Genomic DNA, 26,913 nt, shown 5'->3' with positions numbered 1-26,913 from the left:
CATGTGTTCATAAACGTGTATTTTAATACACTAACAAACCAAAAATATAGTATGCGCTTTTTACAGTACGGATGATTCACATTCAATGAGTCACAGTTACAATCCGTCAATTCATATAAGTACTTCGCCAGCACAATTTGAAGGGATAGGAAATGGGACGGTTACATAGGCTGAATGGTAGGTAAAACACGTGGTACACCTCGGTTCATTGGTACCATTCTGAGGAAAACACAATAAGTCTATAAAGGAGAATTTTTACGAAACTTTCGTTTGACCTATCTTACTGCTATTGTGTGGAGGCCCCTACTAAACAAGACGAACAGTGAATTTTGAACATACAGGGTATCTTAAACCGTTTGGGTCTAATTGAAACTGACTTTAGTGGTTCCACAGCTGATTATATTGAGACAGGAAACCAATGGTCGGAAATGCTTTTGTATCGTGTTATGCACATACAGAGGGTACACCGAATAACAGCAACGTAGCTCATAATAACTGTTGAAAGTGACAGTTGCCATTCTCAGTGCATGCAATTCTTGAAGACTGTGCCCCTTGCTGTCCGCTAAAGGCTGTGGCTTCAACAATACGGTGCACCAGCCCACTTCGATGTTAACCTGTACCTGAACAACACATACCCTCATCATTTGGATTGGACTGTCCCAACGCCAGCGGGATCGCTGGATCTCGCACCTGTGTCATTGCGTCAAGTCGTTGGTGGATGAAAGCCCCGTAGAACCGGATGAAGACCTCTTTGCTAGGATCCAAGCTGTCTGGCTTCTGCTACAACGGACACCAGGGATATTTGAGAGAGTACGGCAGAACGTCATGTGCTGCCGCCATGCATGCATTGAGACTAGCGGTCGTCACTTTGAACATTTACTATGACCTACTTTGTTCTCATGCGGTGTATGTCCATATCACAATAAATATGCATTTCCGACCTTTGGTTCTGTACCTCAATATCATCGGTTGTGGACCTACTACCACTTATTTCGATTTGAAGGATCCTGTCTTCATAAGAGAGATGCATTGGTACCAAAAAGTCCTCCTTCTGTTTGATTGGACCTAGGTGGAACGACAAAAAAACCTATAACGAACGAAGCAAAACTGTTTTTTGTGCTTGTAAAAAGATCTTGGGGTGGGTTTCACTTCCTAAGCAGCTGACCAGAGACATACGATTCGACGGCAGAGATTTACAGCAGGCTGAAGAATACGTGATTGTAAAACTCCGGGACGCGGTCGTCTCAGTTCCCATTATTCATGTTCGGACATCTGTCAATGGTTTTAGACAGCACTCTCGAAAGACGCCAACGGTTATCGCATTCGGCTCCAGCCACCTAGAGTCTCGTTACACTTTAACCATCCGTTACCTTGGTAAGAGACGCGGAAAGACGCCCTCAATAAAGAGAGACATTTTTAACGCGGCTCGATGTTACAGACTACTGGATGTTACGAGTCCTCTTCGACATCACTATCTGGTAAAAAGATTCCGCAAGATTCCCACCATAGTAGCCTAAACCGAGGAGATTGATTTCTCTGATCTTTCATAAAGAAAGCTTTCGCTCTACCGTATCAACACTGTAGATATATTTATCTATCGTGTGACATTATTACAAATCTCAAGAATAGACGTAAGCTATGCCGACCGCTGAGCGGTTCTAGGCGCTTCAGTCCGGAACCGCACTGCTGCTACCGTCGCAGGTTCACATCGTGCCTCGGGCATGGATGTGTGTGCTGTCCTTAGGTTAGTTAGGTTTAAGTAGTTCTAAGTCTAGGGGACTGATGACCTAAAATGTTAAGTCCCATAATGCTTCATTTTGACGTGAGCTACCCGAATAGCATTGATAAAGAAACGTCTGGGTTACAAAAATACTTAACTGAACTATCAGTCGTATTCTGGGCGTCGTCAAGTTGCCCTCTTAGTAATGAGAAGTAGAAGAAATGAGAACCGCGAGAAACTTCATACCAGTATCACGAAGTAGGTGACGTTAAAGAATTCTGGCACCTAGTCAACAAAGTAACCCATGACAGACGGAACAAGGAGCTCATCAAAAGCTGGTTAGCACTGGCAAAAAGGGAATTTGTCGCCAGGAGAAGTCTATTTGTATCAAACATAGCCTTTGTATGGTAGTGAAACATGGACTGTGGAAAAACCGGAACAGAAGAGACTTTGAAGCATTTCACAGGTGGTGTTATAGGAGAATGTTGAAAATTTGGTGGACTGTTAAGGTAAGAAATGACGAGGTTCTCCGCAGAATCAGTGAAGAAAGGAATATTTGGAAAACAATGGCAAGTAGAAGAGACAGGGTGATATGGCATATGTTAAGACAAAAAAAAAACAGCTCAGTGGTACCAGAATGAGCTTTATAGGGTAAAAACTGTAGAGGAAGGCAGAGATAGGAATACATCAACCAATAATTGAGGACATAGGTAGCGAGTGCTACTCTTAGATGAAGAGGTGGTGAAAAAAGAGGAATTCGTGGCGGGCAGAATCATGGGTCATATCCGTACTACATGTTGCGTTGTCTACTTTTCTGGATGACAGTCATCCAGGATTTTCTTGTGAGGTCAAAGCCAGTCAGTTTTTCAGACATTTATCGGAATTTCTTGAGATCCGAAATTGCAGTACCTTTCCAGACGTCCATCGAACACTGCACAATATCAAATTTATTAGCTTTTAGGTTCATAGATTCCGCAAATGGTGGTTTTATAGAGCGGAATGGTTTAAAATTTGAGCAATCCGAGAAGCTATTGTTCATAACGTAGATGCTGTGGAGTCTCATGTGGAATTGTCTCTGTCAGGTGTTCCTTACCACAAACGCTCTTCCTAAGTTCCTTCTCGATACTTACAAGTTTTTTTTTTTTAGTTAAGTTGACAATGATGAAGGGGATTCTAAATTCCACATTTTCAAGTATATGCCTCAGGCGAAAGCTGTCTTATTTGAACTGGGATGGAGGTTCCATTTATGGAAATAATCAACCATCCTAAACAAACTATTTGTTAGAACATTCTTTGTTTTCTTAATTTCCTTGTTCTGTCGCAGGCGTATCAGCGATGTCCATGATAAAGAGCAGAGGAACCAAGAGAGAGTGTTGTGGAATGCCAAAACTGAGTTTGATTTTGCATGACGTCCTTACCGGTAGAGCTCTGAATGAACTTGAATCTTATTTAAATTGCCCTGTTGAGGTGCAACAGAACAGAAGAAAGAGTAGAGGTTGAATTTAATGGCATTTACGCAAACGTTCTCTGAATCCAAAACAGATCGGCATTCAGTTTGCCACTGGACTTGGCAACTATATAAGATTGCGTTTGTGCACTGTGCTCACCCTAGCTATAAGTCGACTGTTGATTATTTCGCACACATAATGATCAGAGGTTTCCATTATTTTCTGCTGCAGGTGATCCTTTTCGCCGTCGCTGCGTGCGCCCAGGCTGTTGAGAACAAGGAGGCGACGGCAGAAAAGAAGCAAGAGAAGAGGGGACTGCTTGGTCTGGGATACGGTGGCTACGCAGCTGCTCCGGCCTACGCATACGGCGCTCACTCGGTGAGTACAGCAAACACAGACCGAACACCTGGCGTGTAAAAATGTCACGCACCACTTTACTAGCCCCAATAAATACACTAATAATACGGCCGAATCCCAGCTATTTCTGTGACTTTACAATTGATATCTTCCTCTCCTACATACAGCCGGAGGTATATACGATATTTTTGAACCATAGATCCGTCACAATCGCAATACATAGAAGATATTCCGTCTTTTCTGAAACTTTTGTCTGATTCTGTTTTCCTTCCCCAACTCTTTGGCTCCTTTCTTATCGTACTCTTTCCCTTCCCTTCCTTTCTCGTTACACTTTACCTCGCTTTTAATTCTCATTTCCTTCTCCTCTAGCACATATGTATACTTTTTCACTCCATTTATCTATCATTGTTGTCCTCGATTGGTTGTATTTTCTTCCATTTTAATTTCAATAAAATTGGGTTTCTCACCATTCTTACAATTGTCTTGTAATTAGAGTTCGATCACGATATTTCATTAACATCCATGTGAGTAACAAAAATGTTTTCTACTTCCAGTTGATAACAAATCATACACAAAAAGAAAACATGTCGATATGCGTCCGGAAAAGTTATATTTCCGTGTTTGAGACCAGTTCATACAAATTTTCCTAGAACATTAATAATAGGAATACAGAGAATGAATGTATATCAGCACAGCAAGTAATATTCTTCCTTACTCAAAATATTGAAACTGTCTTCCTTCTGTGTTGATAGATGCATCAGATCATCAGTTAGTTGAGTAACAGATACACTCATGTAAACCTGGAATTTATAAATCCAAATGAAGGCTTTAGCTGCCATTGGGCACTGACATACATCAATTTGGAAAGCAGAAAAGTTTTGCTGGACCGTATATGGCTACAGGATCAAGAATTTTGTCTGTTCTTTTAGATATGTCCGAAAAAATAGACACCACATATTTCTGTAACAAGGCAGTAAAATAATTAACTGTGCATCCTGTACCGTGCTTTGGTATATGAGAGCTTTCAAGTGCCCTAAACGTATGTGAGAGCTTTCAAGTGCCCTAAACAGTAAAGGACTAGAATGTTTAGGTCTGGAAAAGGCGGAGAGCTTGGAACACATATACCTCTTACTCTCTGTCTTGGAGCCTCTTACATGGAAGTTGACACTCATTAACATAATTCTATGATTCACTATCTCCAGCTCCAATGGTAGGGGGGAACATCTCATCACAGAAAATTACTATATACCAGTAAATAATCAATTTTCATGAATAGTAGTAGAAAATGAACTGTATTAGGGAAATAGAGTGAGTCCAGACCTATACTCAGATACTATAATTTCGGACTAACTGAAACTTTTAGCTCCACTTTGCCAGCTCACGCCCGTCTGCCTCCTGTTAACCTAACCTAGGCAAAGGTGTTTGGTAAAGATCAATATGTCAGCATGACTAAGTTTCCATGTTGACAATCCTTTGCTTTACTAACTCTCAACAAAAAACTCACCTTTCAATGTAACCTAGACGTCTGACTATGGAACAGGTTAGTCCGGCATCACAACCTACATACCAAAAAAAGTAATATGTATATGTACAAAAATCATTAACAGTGTTTCGCTCTCCTTCTGTTTACCAGCTTATGACGTCATACACTACATCATTATTACATTAAAAAACGAATGTGACTTCTAGTACTGATAGATTCAAATGACCCACAATTTTCTTTCTCTCTCTATTACTAGTATGTCCCGAAAGTAACGTAGTACTCTTGGATGCTATTTAAGTGAAGAGTTAACTCTGAATTATAACTTTCTACTTGTTTCTCATAGCACATCACTGTTAGCTACGAACGGCTTACAGATAAGTAATTCCTCGTCAGTATCTCAGCTACTCAATCATATTTAGACCCAATTTCCATACAGAGAATCATTGAGCGCTTACAATTTTTTTGCTTCCTCAGATTGGCTACGCCGCCCCTGCCGTCAGCTACGCCGCCCCCTCAGTGAGCTACGCCGCCCCCTCCGTCAGCTACGCCGCCCCCGCCGTCAGCTACGCAGCCGCAGCACCTGCCTACACCGCCTACACGGCCGCCGCCCCCGCAGTTAGCTATGCCGCACCCGCAGTCAGCTACGCCGCCCCCGCCGTCTCCTACGCGGCCCCCGCCATCGCAAGAGTAGCCGCCGCTCCCGCTGTGTCTTACGCGGCTGCCCCTGCTGTGTCTTACCATGCTGCTGCCCCCGCCATCTCTTATGCAGCACCTTCCTACTCCTATGCTAGGTGAGTATTTTTCAGTCTTTAAGCTACTGGCGGACGATGTTTGGTCTGAGTAGTCTTCAGGCAAAGAGAAGTATTGCTTTTAAGATGTCAAATGGCTCTGAACACTATGGGACTTAACATCTGAGGTCATCAGTCCCCTAGAACTTAGAACTACTTAAACCTAACTAACCTAAAGACGTCACACACATCCATGCACGAGGCAGGAGTCGAACCTGCGACCGGAGCGGTTGCGCGGATCCAGACTGTAGCGCCTAGAACCGCTCGGCCACTCCTGCCGGCTTTATGATGTCAAGTCAGTGGTATGTTAACGTAACAGTTCCCAAATTTCTAGTTAACTATGATCACTAATAGTTTGTGTCATTTCCATAGCCCACGTAGTAAAGGTCTTCTTGTGAAATATAGAGTATTTGCTTCCCAACTGAGATTCTTTTATTTCGAGTAGGGAGCGGGGAGATAACAGCTGGGAACATTAGCACCATAATTATGGCTAAAAGTGGACCATTCTGTGGGTAAAGCACTCTATTGTTGTTGAAGTTACCTGTCACACACACACGGAGACACACACACTGTGAGCCAAAACATCATGCCCATACGGGAAGGCTGTATGGTATTGTATGACCACATCTCATCATAAAATTTAGAGGTCCGATCCCCCACCGTGTAATCCAGGACTGGCAGCAATCTGTGGCAGATCTGGTGGCAGAGTACAAGGCTGGTCTAGGCACAAGTGTTTTGGAGCACATGTTTCAAAAACCATTCTTGAACACTGTGTTCCAAATCAAACGACCCCCACTTGTTCCTGCGGGGACACAACGACGTCGTCAGTTATGAGTGCAGTCGGTACATCATCACTGAATTTTGACCGTGCATCGATACAAACGTGTCGTCTGTCAGATGAATCGGATTTCTTGTTTGGTCCTTACTCTCCGTCATATAGCCGAATTGCTGCACGAGCCACACATCGCACCACAGATGCAGGCCGGTGAGCGCAGAATTGTGCTACAGTGGTTTCAGGGGCATTACAGTGAACTCACATTGATGTCTTCTCCTGATCTATCCCATTATAACGTACCGTATATCATGCATTGGCTTCAGGCCTGTAAATCACAATCCCTTGCTCTGTGCCGAGACATCTGGTGCCACGTACTTCTGAAATCCCGTGAAGGACTTGTATAATCCATGCCAAGCATTATCTCTGTTTTACCATGTTTAAAATGTAGAAGATCACGCTATTAAACAGGTGGTCACAATGGTTCAGATCAACGGGGTAGCAGTAAGCTTGGGATGTTTGTGAATAAGCAACCAACGTAGTAGAGGGTGAAATGGTCAGGTATGATGCCTTTGTTTTGTTAGAGGCCGTTGAGTGGGGGTTCTAGCCATAGTTTTGGGTGATTCTCTTTTATCTCCTTCAATGCTTTTCTCACTCCTCACTGCACGGTTTTCCTATGACTGGGACATCAAACTCATAGACTAAAATTCAAATCGGAAGCATGGAGCTATGAGGAGACATGACAGAGTGACAGAAAAGAGACGTCGTGAGTCAGCGTGCTCGTGATGGCACCGTTAATGAAGTATCCTGATTTGATAGTGGATCAAGGAAGTGCGCCTTGCATGACTACAAGGAACGATGTACCACTTGCAGCCATTTAATACGGCTTAAGAAGAGTGGTCTTAAAAGTGCATTACCCAACAGGAACCACTGAGGAGCAACACGTCTTGTCAATTGCACTTTCAAACCCGAATACAGCTCAACCAGTTTCGGAGTAAACATTTCGAATGGACCTGAACACCATGGGTATTATAAGCCGGGTGTCTTGCGTGAGGCCGTATCTCATAGTGGTACGTAAAAGTGCGAACACCTTCAGTGGGCCAAACAACACAAAAACTGGACGCAAGCTTATCTGAGGTTTCTAGTGTGCTCCGATGTGTAGTGCGCTTACTTTCTTTCCAGATAATGCAGCGGACCGATTGCCTGACAGCCCAAAGAGACGTTTAACCCACAGTATGCAGAGAGTGTCAGTCCGGAGCACTTTCTATGATGTTTTGGAATGCACTGATTCGGGTCACACACAACACGCACCGAGATTAATTTTCGACAGTTTCGGCGACCAAATGTTCCCGTTTCATGCACACATTAATCACGAGTACGCTTTTGACGCTCCCGTCTTCCAACATGAGAACAGAATTGTTCACGGAGAAGATTCAGATGGCTCTGAGCACTATGGGACTTAACATCTGAGGTTATCAGTCCCCTATACTTAGAACTACTTAAACGTAACCAACCTAAGGACATCACACACATCCATGCCCGAGGCAGGATTCGAACCTGCGACCGTAGCAGCAGCGCAATTCTGGACTGAAGCACCTAGAACCACTCCGCCACAGCGGCTGGCTCACAGAGATGAGTTGCGTGTATACGATGTTGTTCCATTGGAGACTCAGGCAACTTGTAGCACCCAGTCGCAAAGAACACATTTGGGACTACACTCCAGCACAAAAGAAGACGGACGACGACTGAATTATCACAATGGTACGAAAATCAGTAGAAATACATGCACAGAGAAACTAATCGTAACAATTTCAGAAAAAATTGTATGATTTATTACACAGAAAGAGCTTCACAGAATGAGCAGGTCAGTAATTTGTTGGTCTACCTCTGTCCCTTATCCTTGGCATTGATTCATAGAATTATTGTATTCCACCGGAGGGATATCGTGCCAAATTATATTCGGCTGGTGCGTTAGATTTTCAAAGTCCCGAAATGCTGGGTGGCTTGTCCATGATGCTCCAGACATTCTCAGTTGGCGAGAGAGAACCGTCGACCTTGCTAGCTAAGGTGGTGTTGATCAGCACGAAGACAAGCGGTAGACTCTCTCGACGTGTGAGGGCGGGTATTACCTTGCTGAAATGTAAACAGAGGAAGTCCTACCAACAAGAGCAACAAAACAGGGTGTCGAACATCGTCAACGTACCGCTGTAAGCATGCCAAAGGGGTGCGGGTAGGATAATAAATGCCACCCCATACCATCCTGTTGTCGGGCCACATGGCGGGTGACAGATTGGTATCCCAAAGCTTTCCAGGGGCGTCTCTAGACATGTCTTTGGCCTGGAATCTCAACGACTGGGATAGAATTGCCGTCATTGACTGGTCCAGGTTCGTACTGAGTCACGAAGGCCACGGAAGAGGTGTTTGGAAATGTTCCAGACAGCAATGGGGTATCAACCTGACTGTAACATACCATACTGCCGGACAGCCAGGTGTGATGGTCTGGGGTGCCGTTTTCCTAGTAGGATCCCTTCGGTTGTCATCCGCAGCTCCCTTGCAGCATAGCGGTACATCGACAGTACTGTACATCCCGTTTTTTCCCCTTTATGGCAAGACATCATCGGCTTATATTTCAATAAAAAAAGAATGCCCACCCACACACGGCAAGGGTTTCTACTGTTTGTGTTCGTGCTTGCAAAACTCTACCTTGGCCAGCATGGTCGTCAGACCTCCCTGCAACTGAGAACGGTTGGAGTATTACGGTCTGGTCCCTTTAACGCGTTTGGCATTTCGAGCAGCAAACGAGACAGTTGGACAGAATCTGGCACGATATCCCTCAGGAGGACATCCAACAAATCTATCAATCATCGTCAAACCGAATAAATGTTTCCCTAAGGGCCGGAGATGGACCAACGCGTTATCTACTTGAAGCTCTTTCTCGAGAACAAATACCAAAGTTTTCTGACGTTACAATCATTTTATGTCAGTGCATGTACAGCACTTACACGTATTCGGGTAATTTCTTCATTGAGCGTCTTTTTATTCTTTTTTTTTGTTTTAAGTGTGTTTGGAACAGCAGATGATAAATATGTCAGTCATTACGAAGCCTAGCCATCAGTCCGTTTGTGCATCTGGATATGACAGCCCTTGACTAAATTGAGGACTCTCTGCTACACCGATTTGAAGCCGTTATCAAAGCTGGAGACAGTTTCACACTGTATTAGTGTCATAGCTCCTGGGGCGTGACGAGCTTTACTCTGCTGCGGTTATTGTTTATTTTGCAGTTTTACTTAAATACGTTGTATTATTGAAGCACACCATAGGAAGTTGTTGTAAAGTTTATTGTCATTGCGCAAAAAAATAACGTTGATATGAAAATGTGAAGTATTCCTATTTGTAAAAATTATTTTTATCTTTCACTGTGCCACGTTCGTAACGAGGGGAGATTTACACAGAAGCATACAACAAGAGGACAAGTAGTTGCAGTATGAGTGATATCTTCGTCTTTCTCTTTTTACAGGTACGCTGCCCCCTCTCTCTCCTACGCAGCTCCCGCCATCTCCAAGTACGCCCTCCACTAAGTGACTGCTTAGTTTGAGAGGTATGTAGCAGAAGCAACTACTTTTAATGTGTTAAGCTCAAAGTGACACCACAGAGCGAAATTATTACCAATCCATTGGGTGATTAATTTTTCAAGGGTTCGTTAGATATGAAGGAGCCGCAGGTTGAACGTAACATTATCTAAGTGTAGTCAGCTTAAGGGAGACTGAAATTAATCAGTACAGTGTCCTGTTTGCGGATCCGCTGACGTACAATACTCAGTCATTTAGTACAAGTTTGTGACGATACTAAAGAACGCAGTGCTTTCAAGTTCTGTCTTTGCATAGCTTTATCCTTTTTTGCCTCATTTTAATCAGTTTCCATGTTAATTCATTACTTAGTTCCGCCTAAAAATATAAAACCTATCCTCTAATGAACTAATGCCAATTTTGCTATTTATCAAGTTTTCTACAGTTTCCTGTCTCCTTCTGAATCAGTTTCATGCTTATTTAGCCCTTTTAATCGAATTTGCTGTCGAATTTATTGATTAGTTGTGCTAAAAACTTACAACGAAATTTGCCGATGTCACCCTCACCCGTTTAATGAATATGAATACGTCTTATTATTGGAATTTTTATGTAATTAATTAAGAACTATATGTATAATTACTGGCGAAACGAAGGAAATTTGTGCACAATTATGACCTGTCAAATTAGATTTGAAGCTTCAGTTTCTATATGACTTACAGACTAAATAGAATAAAAATGTGGTTTTATTCTGTTCACAGGTAGCGGTCTTGCCACTAATAACACCAAGCATCTTTTCTACATCTTCAAGTCAGTGACCGTCGATTGTTTCCTGTACATTCTATTCATTTTATTTACGTAAATAAAGACCGCTTATATACAAAAACCATAGTTCTGTTTTATCCACCAAAATCATTCCTTCCATATTATGGTGAGGTTTCCAGGTTTCCACACACATGGAATAATATCCGTCCCACTTGAAAATCCATGTCTTCCTATCAAAACTAATTACTACACAATTCAACAAAAAGATTTTACTCGTATTTCTACTCGCTCACACCAATGTGTGACCATACACTTCATAAGTATTCTGTGATGTTGCTAAAGACGTAGAAAAGACGATTTTGCACCTGCGCACTAGCGCACCATGGGATAGAGTATCATATACATGAAATACAAAATAAAACTGGTAACATATTTTAAAGATTTAGGATGAGAGCTGGGTGTGGAAGAAGTCAGACCAAGAGAATGATTGTTATAAAAACAAGTTATTTTATTTCGTAAGGGTAGTACTGCTCAAAAGGACACAACTGCACAATGTAATGGACGTGAGACTTAACAAAAGAGAGAAGGAATTAACCATCTTCTAGACTTACACTTAAAAGAATTTCTAACAACGGTCTGAGCGCAGGCAGTTTAAAATCAAAAGGAAGCGATACACGGTAGTTACATCTTTCATAAGGCAATGCCCATGAAACATAGCAACGAATAACACCTCCAAAATAATTAAAATACGTAGAATGATAACTTCAGATTACACACAGAACATGTAAAATAACAAAGTTCGAGAGCTGTCAAAAAATATTTACGACCTTCTGTAATTATTCAATAACAGAAGTTGCCTTCAAGAAATACAGAAAGCAGAACATAACTAACATAATGTACTCAAGAGTAGGCTCACATTTAAGTGGAAACAGTTTACTTTGTCAGCATATTGCAGTTGTGATTCCAGAAGGACTGCTCGACTGAAAATTATGTTCACACATTCACCCATTAAACATTAAAAGCCTCAAATAAAAAAGTATGCCCAGTTGTTATTTTTGTGTTTGATTGTTTACATCAAGTTACACACCTAGATATATCGAACTAATGCCTCACAGCTAGTCATCATCATCATTTAAAACTCATTATGGCTTTCAGCGTTCAGTCTGGAGCATAATCCCCATTATAAAATTCCTTCATGATCCCCTATTCAGTGCTAACATTGGTGCCTCTCCCTATGTTACGCCTATTACTTCAAAATCATTCTTAACCGAATCCAGGTACTTCTCCTTGGTCTACCCCGACTCCTCCTACCCTCTACTGCTGAACCTATGAGTCTCTTGGGTAACATTCCTTCCTTCATGCGTGTAACATGACCCCACCATCTAAGCCTGTTCGCTCTGACTGCTACATCTATGGAGTTCATTCCCAGTTTTTCTTTGATTTCCTCATTGTGGACACCCTCCTGCCATTGTTCCCATCTACTAGTACCTGCAATCATCCTAGCTACTTTCATATACCTAACCCCAACCTTATTGATAAGGTAACCTGAATCCATCCAGCTTTCGCTTCCATATAGCAAAGTTGGTCGAAAGTTTGAACGGTGCACAGATAACTTTCTTGGTACCTTCTTGCAAAAGAGAGTAGATCGTAGCTGAGCGCTCACTGCATTAGCTTTGCTACACCTTGCTTCCAGTTCTTTCACTGTGTTGCTATCCTGTGAGAATATGCATCCTAAGTACTTGAAACCGTCCACCTGTTCTAACTTTGTTCCTCCTATTTGGCACTCAATCCTTTTATATCTCTTTCCCACTGACATTACTTTCGTTTTGGAGATGCTAATCTTCATACTATAGTCCTTAGATTCCTGATCTAGCTCTGAAATATTACTTTACAAACTTTCAATCGAATCTGCCATCACAGCCGGCCGCGGTGGCCGAGCGGTTCTAGGCGCTACAGTCTGGAACCGCGCGACCGCTACGTTCGCAGGTTCGAATCCTGCCTAGGGTATGGATGTGTGTGATGTCCTTAGGTTAGTTAGGTTTAATTAGTTCTAAGTTCTAGGGGACTGATGACCTTAGAAGTTAAGTCCCATAGTGCTCAGAGCCATTTGAACCGTTTTTTTTGCCATCATAACTAAGTCATCCGCATATGCGAGACTGCTTATTTTGTGTTCACATATCTTCATCTCACCCAGCCAGTCTATTGTTTTCAACATATGATCCATAAATAACATGAACAACAGTGGAGGTAGGTTGCAGCCTTGTCTTACCCCTGAAACTACTCTGAACCATGAACTCAATTTCCCTTCAACTCTATCTGCTGTCTGACTATCTATGCAAAGACCTATAATCGCTTGCATAAGTTTGCCTCCTATTCCTTAATCTCACAGAACAGACAATAACTTCCTCCTAGGAACCCGGTCATATGCCTTTTCTAGATCTATAAAGCATAGATACAATTCCCTGTTACACTCGCAACAAATAAAAAAGTATCCCCAGTTTTTATTTTTGTGTTTGATTGTTTACATCAAATTACACACCTTGATAAACTCAAGTTATATCGAACTAATACCTCACAGCTAGTTTTAATGATATTTAAGGAACAGAATGTAGAACGTTGTGATGAATAATTCACACAATGTTGGAAGGATAGAAAATTTTATTGACTGGGGAGAAATCTCACATAGGGTCCCACAGCGTTCAATTTTTGGTCGACTTCTACTCCTCACAAATGTGAATGACCGTCCACTTAACAATCAACAAGATGAACTGCTACGTTTTACAGACCATACTAGACGTGTAGTAAATCTGTTTTGAAAAATCCTCGGAAGAGACAGTTAACGACATTAATTATTTTTCAAATAATGATCTGCCTTAATTTTGAAAGAAACACACTATATCCAGTTCTGTACAACAAGTAAGGTCACAACAACTAACATAGACATGGACATAAAATATATTCCAATTTTTGGGTGTACATATTGATAAAACAGTTGAACTAGAAAAAGCGTATAAGTGAGCTACTCGGATAATTAAGATCAGTTACTTTTGCTCTTCGTGTAAATGCTAGTCTTGGAATCGAATGATTTAACCTCCTGACATATTTTGCCCATTTCCACTATTTAAGTTTTATGGAACCAATTTCCGGTGTAAATCACCAATTAGACAGAAAGTACTGATTGTACAAAAGCGAACAGTAAGAACAATATGTGCTGTTCACAGCTGGTCGTCATGAAGGCGTATCTTCGTCTTGGGCATTTTAACTGGACTGACGTAAGATATACTCGCTTATGAAATTTGTCCTTTGTAAACCATGAAACGTGAGATGAAGAGTGATGTCAATACGTGAAAAACTAGAGGGGCAAATAACATTACATTACATATTATTAAATCCGTCATCGGTTCAGAAAGAGTCCAGTATAGAGCAACAAAAATTGCTGATCATTTGCCCAGTTCCTCTCACCAAACTTGTCATGTAATGTGAGCAAATTGGTGAAGGCGTTGCTGTCTGCCATGAAATGTGCACGTAATAATGCTCTACTGCAAACCCAAACTCTGGGCTCTAAGCAGAGGAGAGCTGCTTTCGAAGTTTGTCGTTCCGTATTCGACGTCTCAGTCTAATTTCCAGTTCCGAACTCAACTACTAGTGAAGTCCCAAAATTAGGTGTCTCTCTTTAGAAATAGAAGGAATTCTGTGTTTCTCGCCAAGAGAATTTCGTCTAACGGTCCTGAAGATGCTACATCTGCTCTACGAATGGCGTAGTGGTTTTGTCGTTAAAAATCTCCCACCAGACTCTCGTAAAATTTCAGATCTAATCAACTACTTTTCCTCCCCACTGTTCTAGAAAAAAAGTTCTTGAACCCTAAGTCATATCGATGGCACAATACAGCCACCACCCAAAGGTCATTTTAGCTGTTTATACAGCTTCCCCATGGCAATGGAAAAATAATTAAGAGAAAAAAGTAACTTTGTTCCCTGGTGCCAACCTGTTAACCACGTACAAGCTACTATTCATTGGTCCTGTTTCCACCTGTTTTAGAATGGGTAAGAAATGTGTGTCGTGCAGAACGTTATTTTGAAGCAGTCCCTACTGCGAACTCTTGCTTCGACACTTTCCTTGCAGCAGAAGGTTTCAGTGGATCATTTATTAAAGGACACAGGCTGTAAAAAGCATCTTTCCTCTGCTTGATTTCCCATTCTTAAAGTGTTTTAGGTCTTAGTTCATACTGTTCCACAGTCCCTGGCTGTAGCATGTAGACGCCCGTGTGCCTGTGTTCGGGCCTCCGCTTCCCTACGGAAAACGCGTATGGCCCCAGCAGCTTTGTTCTGATTTGGTATTTCAGGATTTTCCAGAACATATTATTCCTTATCTGTGGCGTTCCTATTCGCTTGCATTTCACCCTTAATGTCCTGTCCCAACACCCCACAGCTTGAAATTTCTTCCAAAAATTACAGAATGCTCGGGTTAGTATAGCAACGATAATGTAATGTAATGACACTTATCAACCACTGTTATCGTTTTATCCAACCCAAAAAATGTGTTCGCACAGCTGCATACGTTTAATTATGTTAAATTGCATCTACACATCTAACCAAATGAAAAGTTGTAACGCCGGAAATGCATATCCTCCTATTTCCATCTATTGTACTATTATTTTTTTTCCTTGTTTTGTTACCTCAAGATATGACATTTCTGTGTCTTTATATATTGTAATTGTTTTGCTGTTTATATATATATATACATATATATATATTTATGCACTTATGTCGATGTATAATTGCTTTGTTTCGTAAATATTATTTGTAATTTTACGCTGGGTCTTGCCTAGGGAAAACTGCTATCGAACGATTACATCGATGGGTCGTGTGAAGAATCAAAGTGTGTAGGATCTTTGGTAGTGTTAACTCTGCCGCGTGGAGCGCGGGCAGTGAGAGTCTGGCGGGAGTAGCGAGTGGAGCAGGTGTTGTGTGACGCTCCCGCGAGTTGCCGCGCTTTCGGGGTTTGGCAGCATGTAATTGCGCTCGACTCGCGATGATAGTTTCTGACATAGTGTCGCGGACGGGAAGCATTAGCTGGCGCACATCAAGAGCCCGTTTCGCCTGGTGACCGTGTCGAGAAGAAGGCGCGCCAACATCCAGCTTCTGCAACAGCGACGGTCGACAATGAGTGACTGTCGCCACCTCCTCGATCGACGGCTTCAAACCTTCAATCAACCAACAAGGAAGACTAAAAGCACGTAAAGTTTCAGAACTGTATGGCAGACCTCAGCTTTTCAAATTGTTCCATTTGCCTCGCAAAATTACAGCAACTTAGCATGAACCTTTGTTGCTCATTGTCCCAATTGCATTGCCAAGCAGGGTCCCTTCCTTTTCCGAAATGAGCCCGAGGGTCGTTGAAATTCAAACGCCAGCATCATTCGATTTCACTGCTTTAATTTCAAAGTTCAGCTGGCTACAATATTTAGATTGCACAAGCACAAATTAAGAGTGCGAGTTTTGTTACCGTATTTTAGTTACCTGTGACTGCAGCTCAGCTTGGTACGTACTAAATTTTACTATTGTTAATTGTTCAGAATCATTTAATTCAAGTTCAAAGTTAATTCTCTTATTTCTAAATTGCGTAGATTCAAGTAGCTTTTGAAATGATTGTTGAGGTAGTACAAGACTAACCTTATTTTACTGAATGTCGATGTGCTTCAGAAAGAAAGCTCACTATTAACTTCAGTCACTAAATTAACTTTCGATTTTCCAGTTTTATTAATTCTTTTGCTAAATTAAGTCAGAGTGTAGCGAAATTTATTACTTCTGACAAACTTTCAGTTTTCACACTGCACGTGTCAACCTTCAGTTGCCACGCTTCTAGTGCTAATTATATGTGTAATAACCTTTCTTTTTCAGTTATTATAGTAATTGTCCATAGGACTGGCGACCGTAATTTCCCCCAAATCTCAAATATCTAATTACCGCTAGATGATTGTTAACGTAACGGCCGCACATTTACTTTCTTTATTATCTTTATCCCTATTTCAAAATTAATTTCCACCAGTTTCACTTGCATTTTTCCTTTCATTTAGATGTAACCCTTTCCTCCCTCTTTACCGACAGGTTAACTTCGGTGACGATTGCTTTTCCAAAATTCCCATTAGGTACACGCGGTTTAATTTTTCACTGTCATTAAGGTCGATAAGTGAGGGGGGAGGTTACAAAGTGACCACCTGAAACAGCTTGAATCTTTCCACCCACACTAGAGAAATCGTGAGATGTATACAGAGTTTGAGATAAAGCTTATAGTAAGAGTGACAGAAAACACAGGTGGCGGCCTCATATCAGGAGGGTGTTGGAAAGCTGGTACAATGCCACAACAAATGCGTAAGTCGGAGCGGCGACTAGGTAGAGATGTAAATGGAAGGTGAGGCAAAGAATTTCAAATAAAAAAAAATAATTTTCATTGTTGTTTCCATTTCGTGACTGATCGAACCCTACTTTCCGAATAGCACTCGTATTTCTTCCCTCCGTCCCTCCCATTCCCTTTGGCAATTTCAACTGCAGCAGGCCAATAACAGACATGCACCCCGATTCACCGGAGAGTTCTGTTGCCACAGACCTAGACGGCGCGGCGGTGAGGTACCGGTTTCCGTAAGACCGTTGCCCCTCGCGTTAGGCAACGGGGCGTGGCGTCCGCGTAGGTACGCGACCGCAAGGGCCCGTGCTGGGCCCACTCTAATCCGCTCGGAGTCTGCCTGCTTGTTCTTGCGGTCAGCTGCAGCCGATCTCTGCCGTCACGCGATAGCTCCCGACGTCTGTACCACCGACCGGCTGCCGCTCTGCTGGTAGCAATCGCTCGACGTTGTGGCCTACAGTTTTGGGGTCACCGAATTGTGCGTTGCGACATCTGCGTCGAATGTAGACCAACATTTCGGTAACCACTGAAACTAATCACGTTTGTGCTGTATGTTGCGAAATAAGCTCAACATCTGCAAATAACTTCGCAAAAGGTAAATTTAGTGACTGGGGACAAATCATAAACACAGTCCCACCATGGTTCAACTTTTGGTCCACTCCTATTCCTTATATATATGAATGTGTACTAAACATACATCAAACAGTGTTTTTTGCAGACGAGACTCTCCTCTTTTCTCAACCTTTTAACATGTCTCTATTGGACTCTTACATTATTTCGGTTTTATTAATTTTTGTGGTACTTGGTGGCTGCAAGACCTTTCTCAAACCAACACTTTCCTCTGCAACGGAATCTGTGTACCTGTGTGTCTAGTGTTATGTCGTGTTTAGCGGCCGCTGTGCACAGTGAAACCATTGTCACAACCAGAGCAGCAATCAGGACTTACTACAGGTTATATTTGTTATTTGTGGCTCACCTAAGCTTGGTAAAGTTATAGGATTGTGAGGGATATTTAATCCTACGATGGATGAGTGACGTTAATGCATGATCAGAGCTTCAAAACCCCACTGAAATATCTATAAATATTGTTATTTTTCAGCGTTGTTACGTGTATTATGGAAATTTACTTTTATAACGAGTCAATACAGTCTTATGAAACATAACTGTTTTTATTTTAAACTGGAAAAACGTTAAATGAACAGTCTGGAAGTTAATTTTTGTGAAATAAGTTTCAATTTACGCATGTATGTTGAGAACCTCAGAATTCCCCACAGAAATTTCTATAAATCATTATTTTTCAGCATTGTTTTGTTTATTTTGGAAACTTACTTTTATAAACGAGCGAATACAGTCTTATAAAACAGAACTGTAGCGAGTTTAAATTTGAAAAACGTAAAATGAAATTCTGGAACATAATTTTGGTGAAATAAGTTTCATTGTATACCTTATTAATTTTATTATTTTGGTATATAATAGCTTATATTAGCATTTATATAAACTAGGAATTGCACATTGGTGACGTACAGTGCAAGTCGGTGTGAATAAAGCGTCCAAACGCAAAACAGAAAGACGGAAAATTGGTAAGTTGCACTTTACGTAGGCACAACAAAAATTAAGTACGCAGCCTTTCATCTAAACAAAGATTGGACTGCCAGTCACAAAGATCTACACATTACTGGAAACAACATTCACAAACAAGCACACTATGTTCACTGCATACATTGTTAGAACATTTTGAAAAACACTGAACAATTTGCCTTTCTAGTTCAAGAGCATACAAAAAATATCTTTTTCTCGGCATTTTTTTGAATGGTATCCATTTCCTGGTCAGTTTCCAGATCATATCTAGCCAATGCTTATAGGACTTTTTTTGGAAATTCGAAGTTTTGGCTCTGGACTCCATATGCCGACGAATAAGTTCCAGGGCCAAGTCTTTCAATAAAATTCTCCTTCTACGTTATTTTCCACTGTGTTATTCTGGATGTTGATTTGTGAATAACCAGAATGCATTTATGGCTGCAACATCCATTACATTAGCCTATAAAACAAACGGCCATCCCTTGTCCGTCCTTTGCAAGTGTAATTACATACCTTTTGGTCAAGAGAATCCACACCTGATTTTATTCTGGAATAAAAAGTCATTTCTGGTTTATGCTGCCGGTGAGTCTCATCGACTGTGGAGTGGTGTTACATGGGAGTTAGTGGCACCATACTCCTATTCTTCTTTGCTATATGACGCATGACCGTACCCGTGGTCTAGGGGTAGCGTCTTTGATTCATAATCAAAACGTTTTCGGTCCCGGGTGTGATCCCCACCACATCCTAAAATTTGATAAATCTTCAGCATTGGCGGCCGAAGACTTCCGGCATAAGAAGTCAGCCTCATTCTGCCAACGGCCTTGTCAAAGAGGGCGGAGGAGCGGGTAGAAGTTCAGGGCACTCTCTTGTCCTAGGGGTGGGAAATTGCCCCTAAAGGCGGAAGAATCAGCAATGATCAACGACATGAGGATGCAGAAGGCAATGGAAACCACTGCATTAAAGACACGTAACGTGTATCTACAGGACATGTGGCCTGTATTTGAAGAAGTGTCATGATGATCTCTCCATTGGCAAAAGATTCCGGAATAGTCCCCCATTCGGATCTCCGGGAGGGGACTGCCAAGGGGGAGGTTACCATGAGAAAAAGATTGAATAATCAACGAAAGGATAACGTTCTACGAGTCGGGGCGTGGAATGTCAGAAGCTTGAACGTGGTAGGGAAACTAGAAAATCTGAAAAGGAAATGCAAAGGCTCAATCTAGATATAGTAGGAGTCAGTGAAGTGAAGTGGAAGGAAGACAAGGATTTCTGGTCAGATGAGTATCAAGTAATATCAACAGCAGCAGAAAATGGTGTAACAGGTTTAGGAATCGTTATGAATAGGAAGGTAGGGCAGAAGGTGTGTTACTGTGAACAGGGAAATGCAAAGGTTCAGTCTAGATATACGAGGGCCGTTCAGAAAGTAACCTCCGGTTGATTTAAAAAAATACACCAAGTTAAATAAAAATATTTTAATATATACATCTTACAACTACATCTTTGTACTATTTTTCTACATAGTCTCCATAGCGATTGAGGCACTTATCGTATCTCTTCACAAGCTTGTGCCTGGAGACAGCCTGTGACCGCATCTTTGAGCTCTTCGTCGTCATCAAACCGCTGTGACCCGAGCCATTTCTTCAAATGCATGAAGAGGTGATAATCACTTGGCGCCAGGTCTGGGCTGTAAGGTGGATGGTTGATAACGTCCCACTTGAAGGACTCAAGAAGGGCCGTTGTTCTGCGAGCAGAGTGAGGACGGGCGTTATCGTGCAAAAAAACGATACTGGAAGTCAGCATACCACGGCGTTTGTTCTGTATAGCCCGTCGTAACTTTTTTATTGTTTCACAGTACACGTCTTGATTAATGGTCGTACCACGTTCCATGAATTCAACCAACAACACCCCTTTGGCATCCCAAAACACCGTTGCCATCAGTTTTCTGGCAGAAAAATCTTGCGAGGCTTTTCTTGGTTTGGTAGGCGAATTTGAATGTGCCCACATCTTTGATTGTTCTTTTGTCTCAGGGTTCACGTACTTAATCCAGGTTTCGTCACCGGTCACGATTCTGTTTAACAATGGTTCTCCTTCGTCCTCATAACGTGACAGAAAGTCTAATGCAGAGGCAATTCTTTGAGTTTTGTGGTGGTCGGTAAGAATTTTGGGCACTCATCGTGCACAGAACTTACGGTAACCCAATCTTGCTGTCACTATCTGGTACAAGAGAGTCTTAGAAATCTGTGGAAAACCAGTAGACAACTCCGACATTGAGAAACGTCGATTTTCACGAACTTTTGCATCAACTGTCTGAATGAGTTCGTCAGTCAGCAATGATGGTCTACCACTCCTCTCTTCATCATGAACGTTTTCTCGTCCTCTTTTAAATAAACGTACCCATTCACGGACAACTCCTTCACTCATAACTCTTGGTCCGTACACGGCACAAAGCTCACGATGAATAGCTGCTGCAGAATATCCTTTGGCTGTAAAAACCCTTATGACAGCACGCACTTCACATTTGGCGGGGTTTTCTATTGCAGCACACATTTCAAACTGCCACAAAACTAAACTAGCGCATGTACGACGTTCACTCGACCACGGCTTGATGCCGACTGACCTGTTGAGTGCGTGAACGCACAGATGGCGTCGCTACTCCCCCCACAACCCGCACTGTGACCAATCGGAGGTTACTTTCTGAACCGCCCTCGTAGTAGGGGTCAGTGAAGTGAAGTGGAAGGAAGACAAGGACTTCTGGTCAGATGAGTATCGGGTAATATCAACAGCAGCAGAAAATGGTGTAACAGGTGTAGGATTCGTTATGAATAGGAAGGTAGGGCAGAGGGTGTGTTACTGTGAACAGTTCAGTGACCGGGTTGTTCTAATCAGAATCGACAGCAGACCAACGCCGACAACGATAGTTCAGGTATACATGCCGAGGTCGCAAGCTGAAGATGAACAAATAGAGAAAGTGTGTGAGGATATTGAAAGGGTAATGCAGTATGTAAAGGCGGACGAAAATCTAATAGTCATGGGCGACTGGAATGCAGTTGTTGGGGAAGGAGTAGAAGAAAAGGTTACAGGAGAATATGGGCTTCGGACAAGGAATGAAAGAGGAGAAAGACTAATTGAGTTCTGTAACAAGTTTCAGCTAATAATAGCGAATACCCTGTTCAAGAATTACAAGAGAAGGAGGTAAACTTGGAAAAGGACAGGAGATACGGGAAGATTTCAATTAGATAACATCATGGTCAGACAGAGATTCCGAAATCTGATACTGGATTGTAAGGTGTACCCAGGAGCAGATATAGACTCAGATCACAATATAGTAGTGGTGAAGAGTAGGCTGAAGTTCAAGACATTTGTCAGGAAGAATCAATACGCAAAGAAGTGGGATACGGAAGTACTAAGGAATGACGAGATACGTTAGAAGTTCTCTAACGCTATAGATACAGCAATAAGGAATAGCACAGTAGGCAGTACAGTTGAAGAGGAATGGACATCTCTAAAAAAGGCCATCACAGAAGTTGGAAAGGAAAACATAGGTACGAAGAAGGTAGCTGCGAAGAAACCATGGGTAACAGAAGAAATACTTCAGTTGATTGATGAAAGGAGGAAGTACAACATGTTCCAGGAAAATCAGGAATACAGAAATACAAGTCGCTGAGGAATGAATTAAATAGGAAGTGCAGGGAAGCTAAGACGAAATGGCTGCAGGAAAAATGTGAAGAAATCGAAAAAGATATGATTGTCGGAAGGACAGACTCAGCATACAGGCAAGTCAAAACAATCTTTGGTGACATTAAAAGCAACGGTGGTAACATTAAGAGTGCAACGGGAATTCCACTGTTAAATGCAGAGGGGAGAGCAGATAGGTGGAAAGAATATATTGAAAGCCTCTATGAGGTTGAAGATTTGTCTGATGTGATAGAAGAAGGAACAGGAGTCGATTTAGAAGAGATAGGGGATCCAGTATTAGAATCAGAATTTAAAAGAGCTTTGGAGGACTTACGGTCAAATAAGGCAGAAGGGATAGATAACATTCCATCAGAATTTCTAAAATCATTGGGGGAAGTGGCAACAAAACGACTATTCACGTTGTGTAGAATATATGAGTCTGGCGATATACCATCTGACTTTCGGAAAAGCATCATCCACACAAATCCGAAGACGGCAAGAGCTGACAAGTGCGAGAATTATCGCACAATCAGCTTAACAGCATATGCATCGAAGTTGCTTACAAGAATAATATACAGAAGAATGGAAAAGAAAATTGAGAATGCTCAAGGTGACGATCAGTTTGGCTTTAGGAAAAGTAAAGAGACGAGAGAGGCAATTATGACGTTACGGCTAATAATGGAAGCAAGGCTAAAGAAAAATCAAGACACTTTCATACGATTTGTCGACCTGGAAAAAGCGTTCGACAATATAAAATGGTGCAAGCCGTTCGAGATTCTGAAAAAAGTAGGGGTAAGCTATAGGGAGAGACGGGTCATATATAATATGTACAACATCCAAGAGTGGACGATCAAGAACGAAGTGCTCGTATTAATAAGGGTGTAAGACAAGGCTGTAGCCTTTCGCCCCTACTCTTCAATCTGTACATCGAGGAAGCAATGATGGAAGTAAAAGAAAGGTTCAGGAGTGGAATTAAAATACAAGGTGAAAGGATATCAATGACACGATTCGCTGATGACATTGCTATCCTGAGTGAAAGTGAAGAAGAATTAAATGATCTGCGGAACGGAATGAACAGTCTAATGAGTACACAGTATGGTTTGAGAGTAAATCGGAGGAAGACGAAGGTAATGAAAAGTAGTAGAAATGAGAACAGCGAGAAACTTAACATCAGGATTGATGGTCACGAAGTCTATGAAGTTAAGGAAATCTGCTACATAGGCAGTAAAATAACCAATGATGGACGGAGCAAGGAGGACATCAAAAGCAGACTCGCTATGGCAAAGAAGGCATTTCTGTCCAAGAGAAGTCTACTAATATCAAATACCGGCCTTAATGTGAGGAAGAAATTTCTGAGGATGTACGTCTGGAGTACAGCATTGTATGGTAGTGAAACATAGACTGTGGGAAAACCGGAACAGAAGAGAATCGAAGTATTTGAGATGTGTTACTGTAGACGAATGTTGAAAATTAGGTGGACCGATAAGGTAAGGAATGAAGAGGTTATACGCAGAATCGGAGAGGAAAGGAATATGTGGAAAACACTGATAAGGAGAAGGGACAGGATGATAGGACATCTACTAAGACATGAGGGAATGACTTCCATGGTACTAGAGGGAGCTGTAGAGGGTAAAAACTGTAGAGGAAGACAGAGATTGGAATACGTCAAGCAAATAATTGAGGACGTAGGTTGCGAGTGCTACTCTGAGAAGAAGAGGTTAGCACAGGAAAGGAACTCCTGGCGGGTCACATCAAACCAGTCAGTAGACTGATGACAAAAAAAAAAAAAAAGACTCATAAAGGTCAAATCATTTCTGAATGCAATTGTTGAAGACAGAACCTCTCGTGTCTTACATGGTTTGATTGCAGGTGGAATTTGTGGTTTGCTTTGGCGATGAGTACCGAATCCTGTAATTTCATATTCCAATAATTTTTGAAAGATGAGAATACTTATAAAATAATTGTAAAACGCAATATTGTTTGAACTTTCTCTAATCGTCTTTGCCAGGACCTTTACTACATGAGCTGCAACATTAGCTCTATGAGGGTGATCTGGATTTTTCTATGAGTACACTAGCCGATCTATAGCATGCGACGTCAAAGAGTCGCAGAGAAAGGAAAGCTCCCAAATTTTTCTGGCTTGATGGAATAAATTGCAGAAAATTGCAACACTCTATGAAAGACACTCGCTGCTCATCTATTGTGGAGTTCTCTCCTGGATGAAATCGGAGTCTGCAGTTGTTTCTCAATAGTTCTGACACGTTGCGGCAAGCTACCGTATTATCGTCTTGTCTCCTGGGTTGTCAGGGGCGTCTATCGTTAAATCTTATGGCTCTCTTTATTTCTTCAAATCTCTTTATGGAGAAAGTTCCCATATGGACAGGGTTGCCACTGAAATAATTCTCTCATACAAAAAACATCCCAGCTTCTGTGACTGCCTGCTAACAACAGAATTCCAAAAAAATATTTTGATTTCCTCGTTTGTGATATTACTCCATGTTTGAGCTTCACATCTTCTGAGCGTTTTCCTTCTGGATTTGTTTAATCAACTATTTGATCCGCAATAGTATTTATGATGAAGTAACTCTAAACATCTTTTGGCGTGTGTGTATTTGTTTCCCTTATAGTGACTTGGAGAAATTTCATCATATTGTATGTAAGCGTTCTGCTACAAGAAGATGGTGTTTTGCTCCACTGAGTCTCATGGTGTCTGTTAAAAAGTTTGCAGGCTTGGCTGCACCTGCTACGTTATTTGCGGTTTCAGACTGGGTTACGCTTGGTATGTTATTTGTATTTGCAGGTTAGGGTGCACTTCCTACATTATTTGAATTTGCATGCTGCGCTGTATTAACTGCCAGGCTATCCTGTTAAGCCTACGTCATTTACGTCCCAAGGTTCTGAGCTGTCCAACATAGATCGATACACAAGATTAGTTCTATTTTCGGAACCAATACTAGATTTACATTCGTCCAACCATTCAGAAATAATCGTTGAAGCAGTTGGAGATCTATAGCTATAGTATAAGTTGTCTGTTCTTTTCGAGAAGTACAGAGTGATTATAAACGTTAAGAGAAACAAACGAGCCTTGGTTATAAATAAAGTTTAAATAGAGGCTGTGTCAAAGAAAGAAATCAGAAAGAAAGACAGAGGGAATAACGAACATAATTACTTACATCAGCTATGAGAGCAACATATTTCTCTTATGAGGTCAACTTCTGCAGTGAGAAGGAAGTTCGTTATTGTTGTTGTTAGAGTCTACCAGGATCAATAACTACCATCACGGAACTATTACTGGTACCATCATTTATAAACAGGCATAAAATCGGTTGCTAAAGCATTAGATTACAACAGGCTAGAAAAGCCCCGTTCATCCAATGTGTGCGTAGCATTAAGAAAACACGCTTTCCATTCAACCTTTGGTGTATTAAATACAACTTTATCATGTTTCTTAATTCAAGACGTATTTTTAAGGATTACATAGAGTAGGTTCCACTTACACGTAATTTTGTATGATTAAAGGGATGATTACCATAATCTCAGGTCTGAAAGGACATCACATGCACCCAAGAGTTAAGTCTACGTCAAGACTAGGATGAGCAGCTATTTTTTGCTCTTTTTGTTGGCGTAACTCACAGTTAATTTAACACAGAGCAAAGATGGCTAAAAGTGAAACCAGATTACAGAAAGACTCTAACTCTGTGGGGAGGTACCGAGAAGAGTGAATGACTGCGTGGAGAAAGCGCACCTGATATGCTCGTCTTGTCGCAAAATCAAAGTTATTTATACCATACTATGTCGCAAATTACCATCAGACTAAGCAGCACAAATTGCGTGGCAAAGTAACCCAGTGACGAGCTGAACAGAATGTAAATCGCGTTACCGCAAATTTCGACACATTCCTTCAGATCAGCCAGCATGGGCCAACCAACACCAGGCAGCGTCTGGAGAAGAATTCGTCGCAACGACGGCGTGGAGACGAACGACCAGCGTCTACGTTCACAGACATTCACTCTCTGCTTTCAAATATCTCTACAAGGAGGGGATGACACCGCTTTCGTCATTGTGTCGGCCTAAAGTACCACTTGTTTAATGAAAAAACTTGGCCAGGTGTGAGCAGGACTCGCTCAATAAGACTTCCTTACAAACTTATGTTCCTCCATTTTGGGAGTCGGAAATTTCGATCATTGTTTTCTGCTATCCTGACTGATACTGGCAAGATATCTGTCCCAGGGGTTCGAAGAATCTGGATGATATTTTAATTTAAATAATGTATATACGACATAAGGTCATGCAAGAGGTAGGCGACCACTATTATAATATTCAGTAGTTCGCCATTCGGGCTAACTGGGTCGCAATGGTAAAAG

At 41.6% G+C, this 26,913-nt stretch overlaps 1 protein-coding gene across 1 annotated transcript in view; it reads left to right on the top strand.

Annotated features, from left to right (window-relative positions):
* LOC124716836 (ice-structuring glycoprotein-like) overlaps window positions 1-26,913 on the top strand; it is a 114,470-nt gene that overhangs the window by 1,896 nt on the left and 85,661 nt on the right. The window contains exons 2-5 of the mRNA XM_047243389.1: window positions 3,400-3,546; window positions 5,483-5,799; window positions 10,086-10,134; window positions 10,893-10,941. Of these exons, the coding sequence (XP_047099345.1) occupies window positions 3,400-3,546; window positions 5,483-5,799; window positions 10,086-10,134; window positions 10,893-10,941 (562 nt within the window). The remainder of the gene's footprint in view (window positions 1-3,399; window positions 3,547-5,482; window positions 5,800-10,085; window positions 10,135-10,892; window positions 10,942-26,913) is intronic.

The sequence above is a fragment of the Schistocerca piceifrons genome, chromosome 9, assembly GCF_021461385.2.
Source record: "Schistocerca piceifrons isolate TAMUIC-IGC-003096 chromosome 9, iqSchPice1.1, whole genome shotgun sequence".
In the NCBI taxonomy this organism is placed as follows: Eukaryota; Metazoa; Arthropoda; class Insecta; order Orthoptera; family Acrididae; genus Schistocerca; species Schistocerca piceifrons.
The sequence above is the reverse complement of the archived record's forward strand: the minus strand, read 5'-3'. Positions and strand labels throughout refer to the sequence as shown.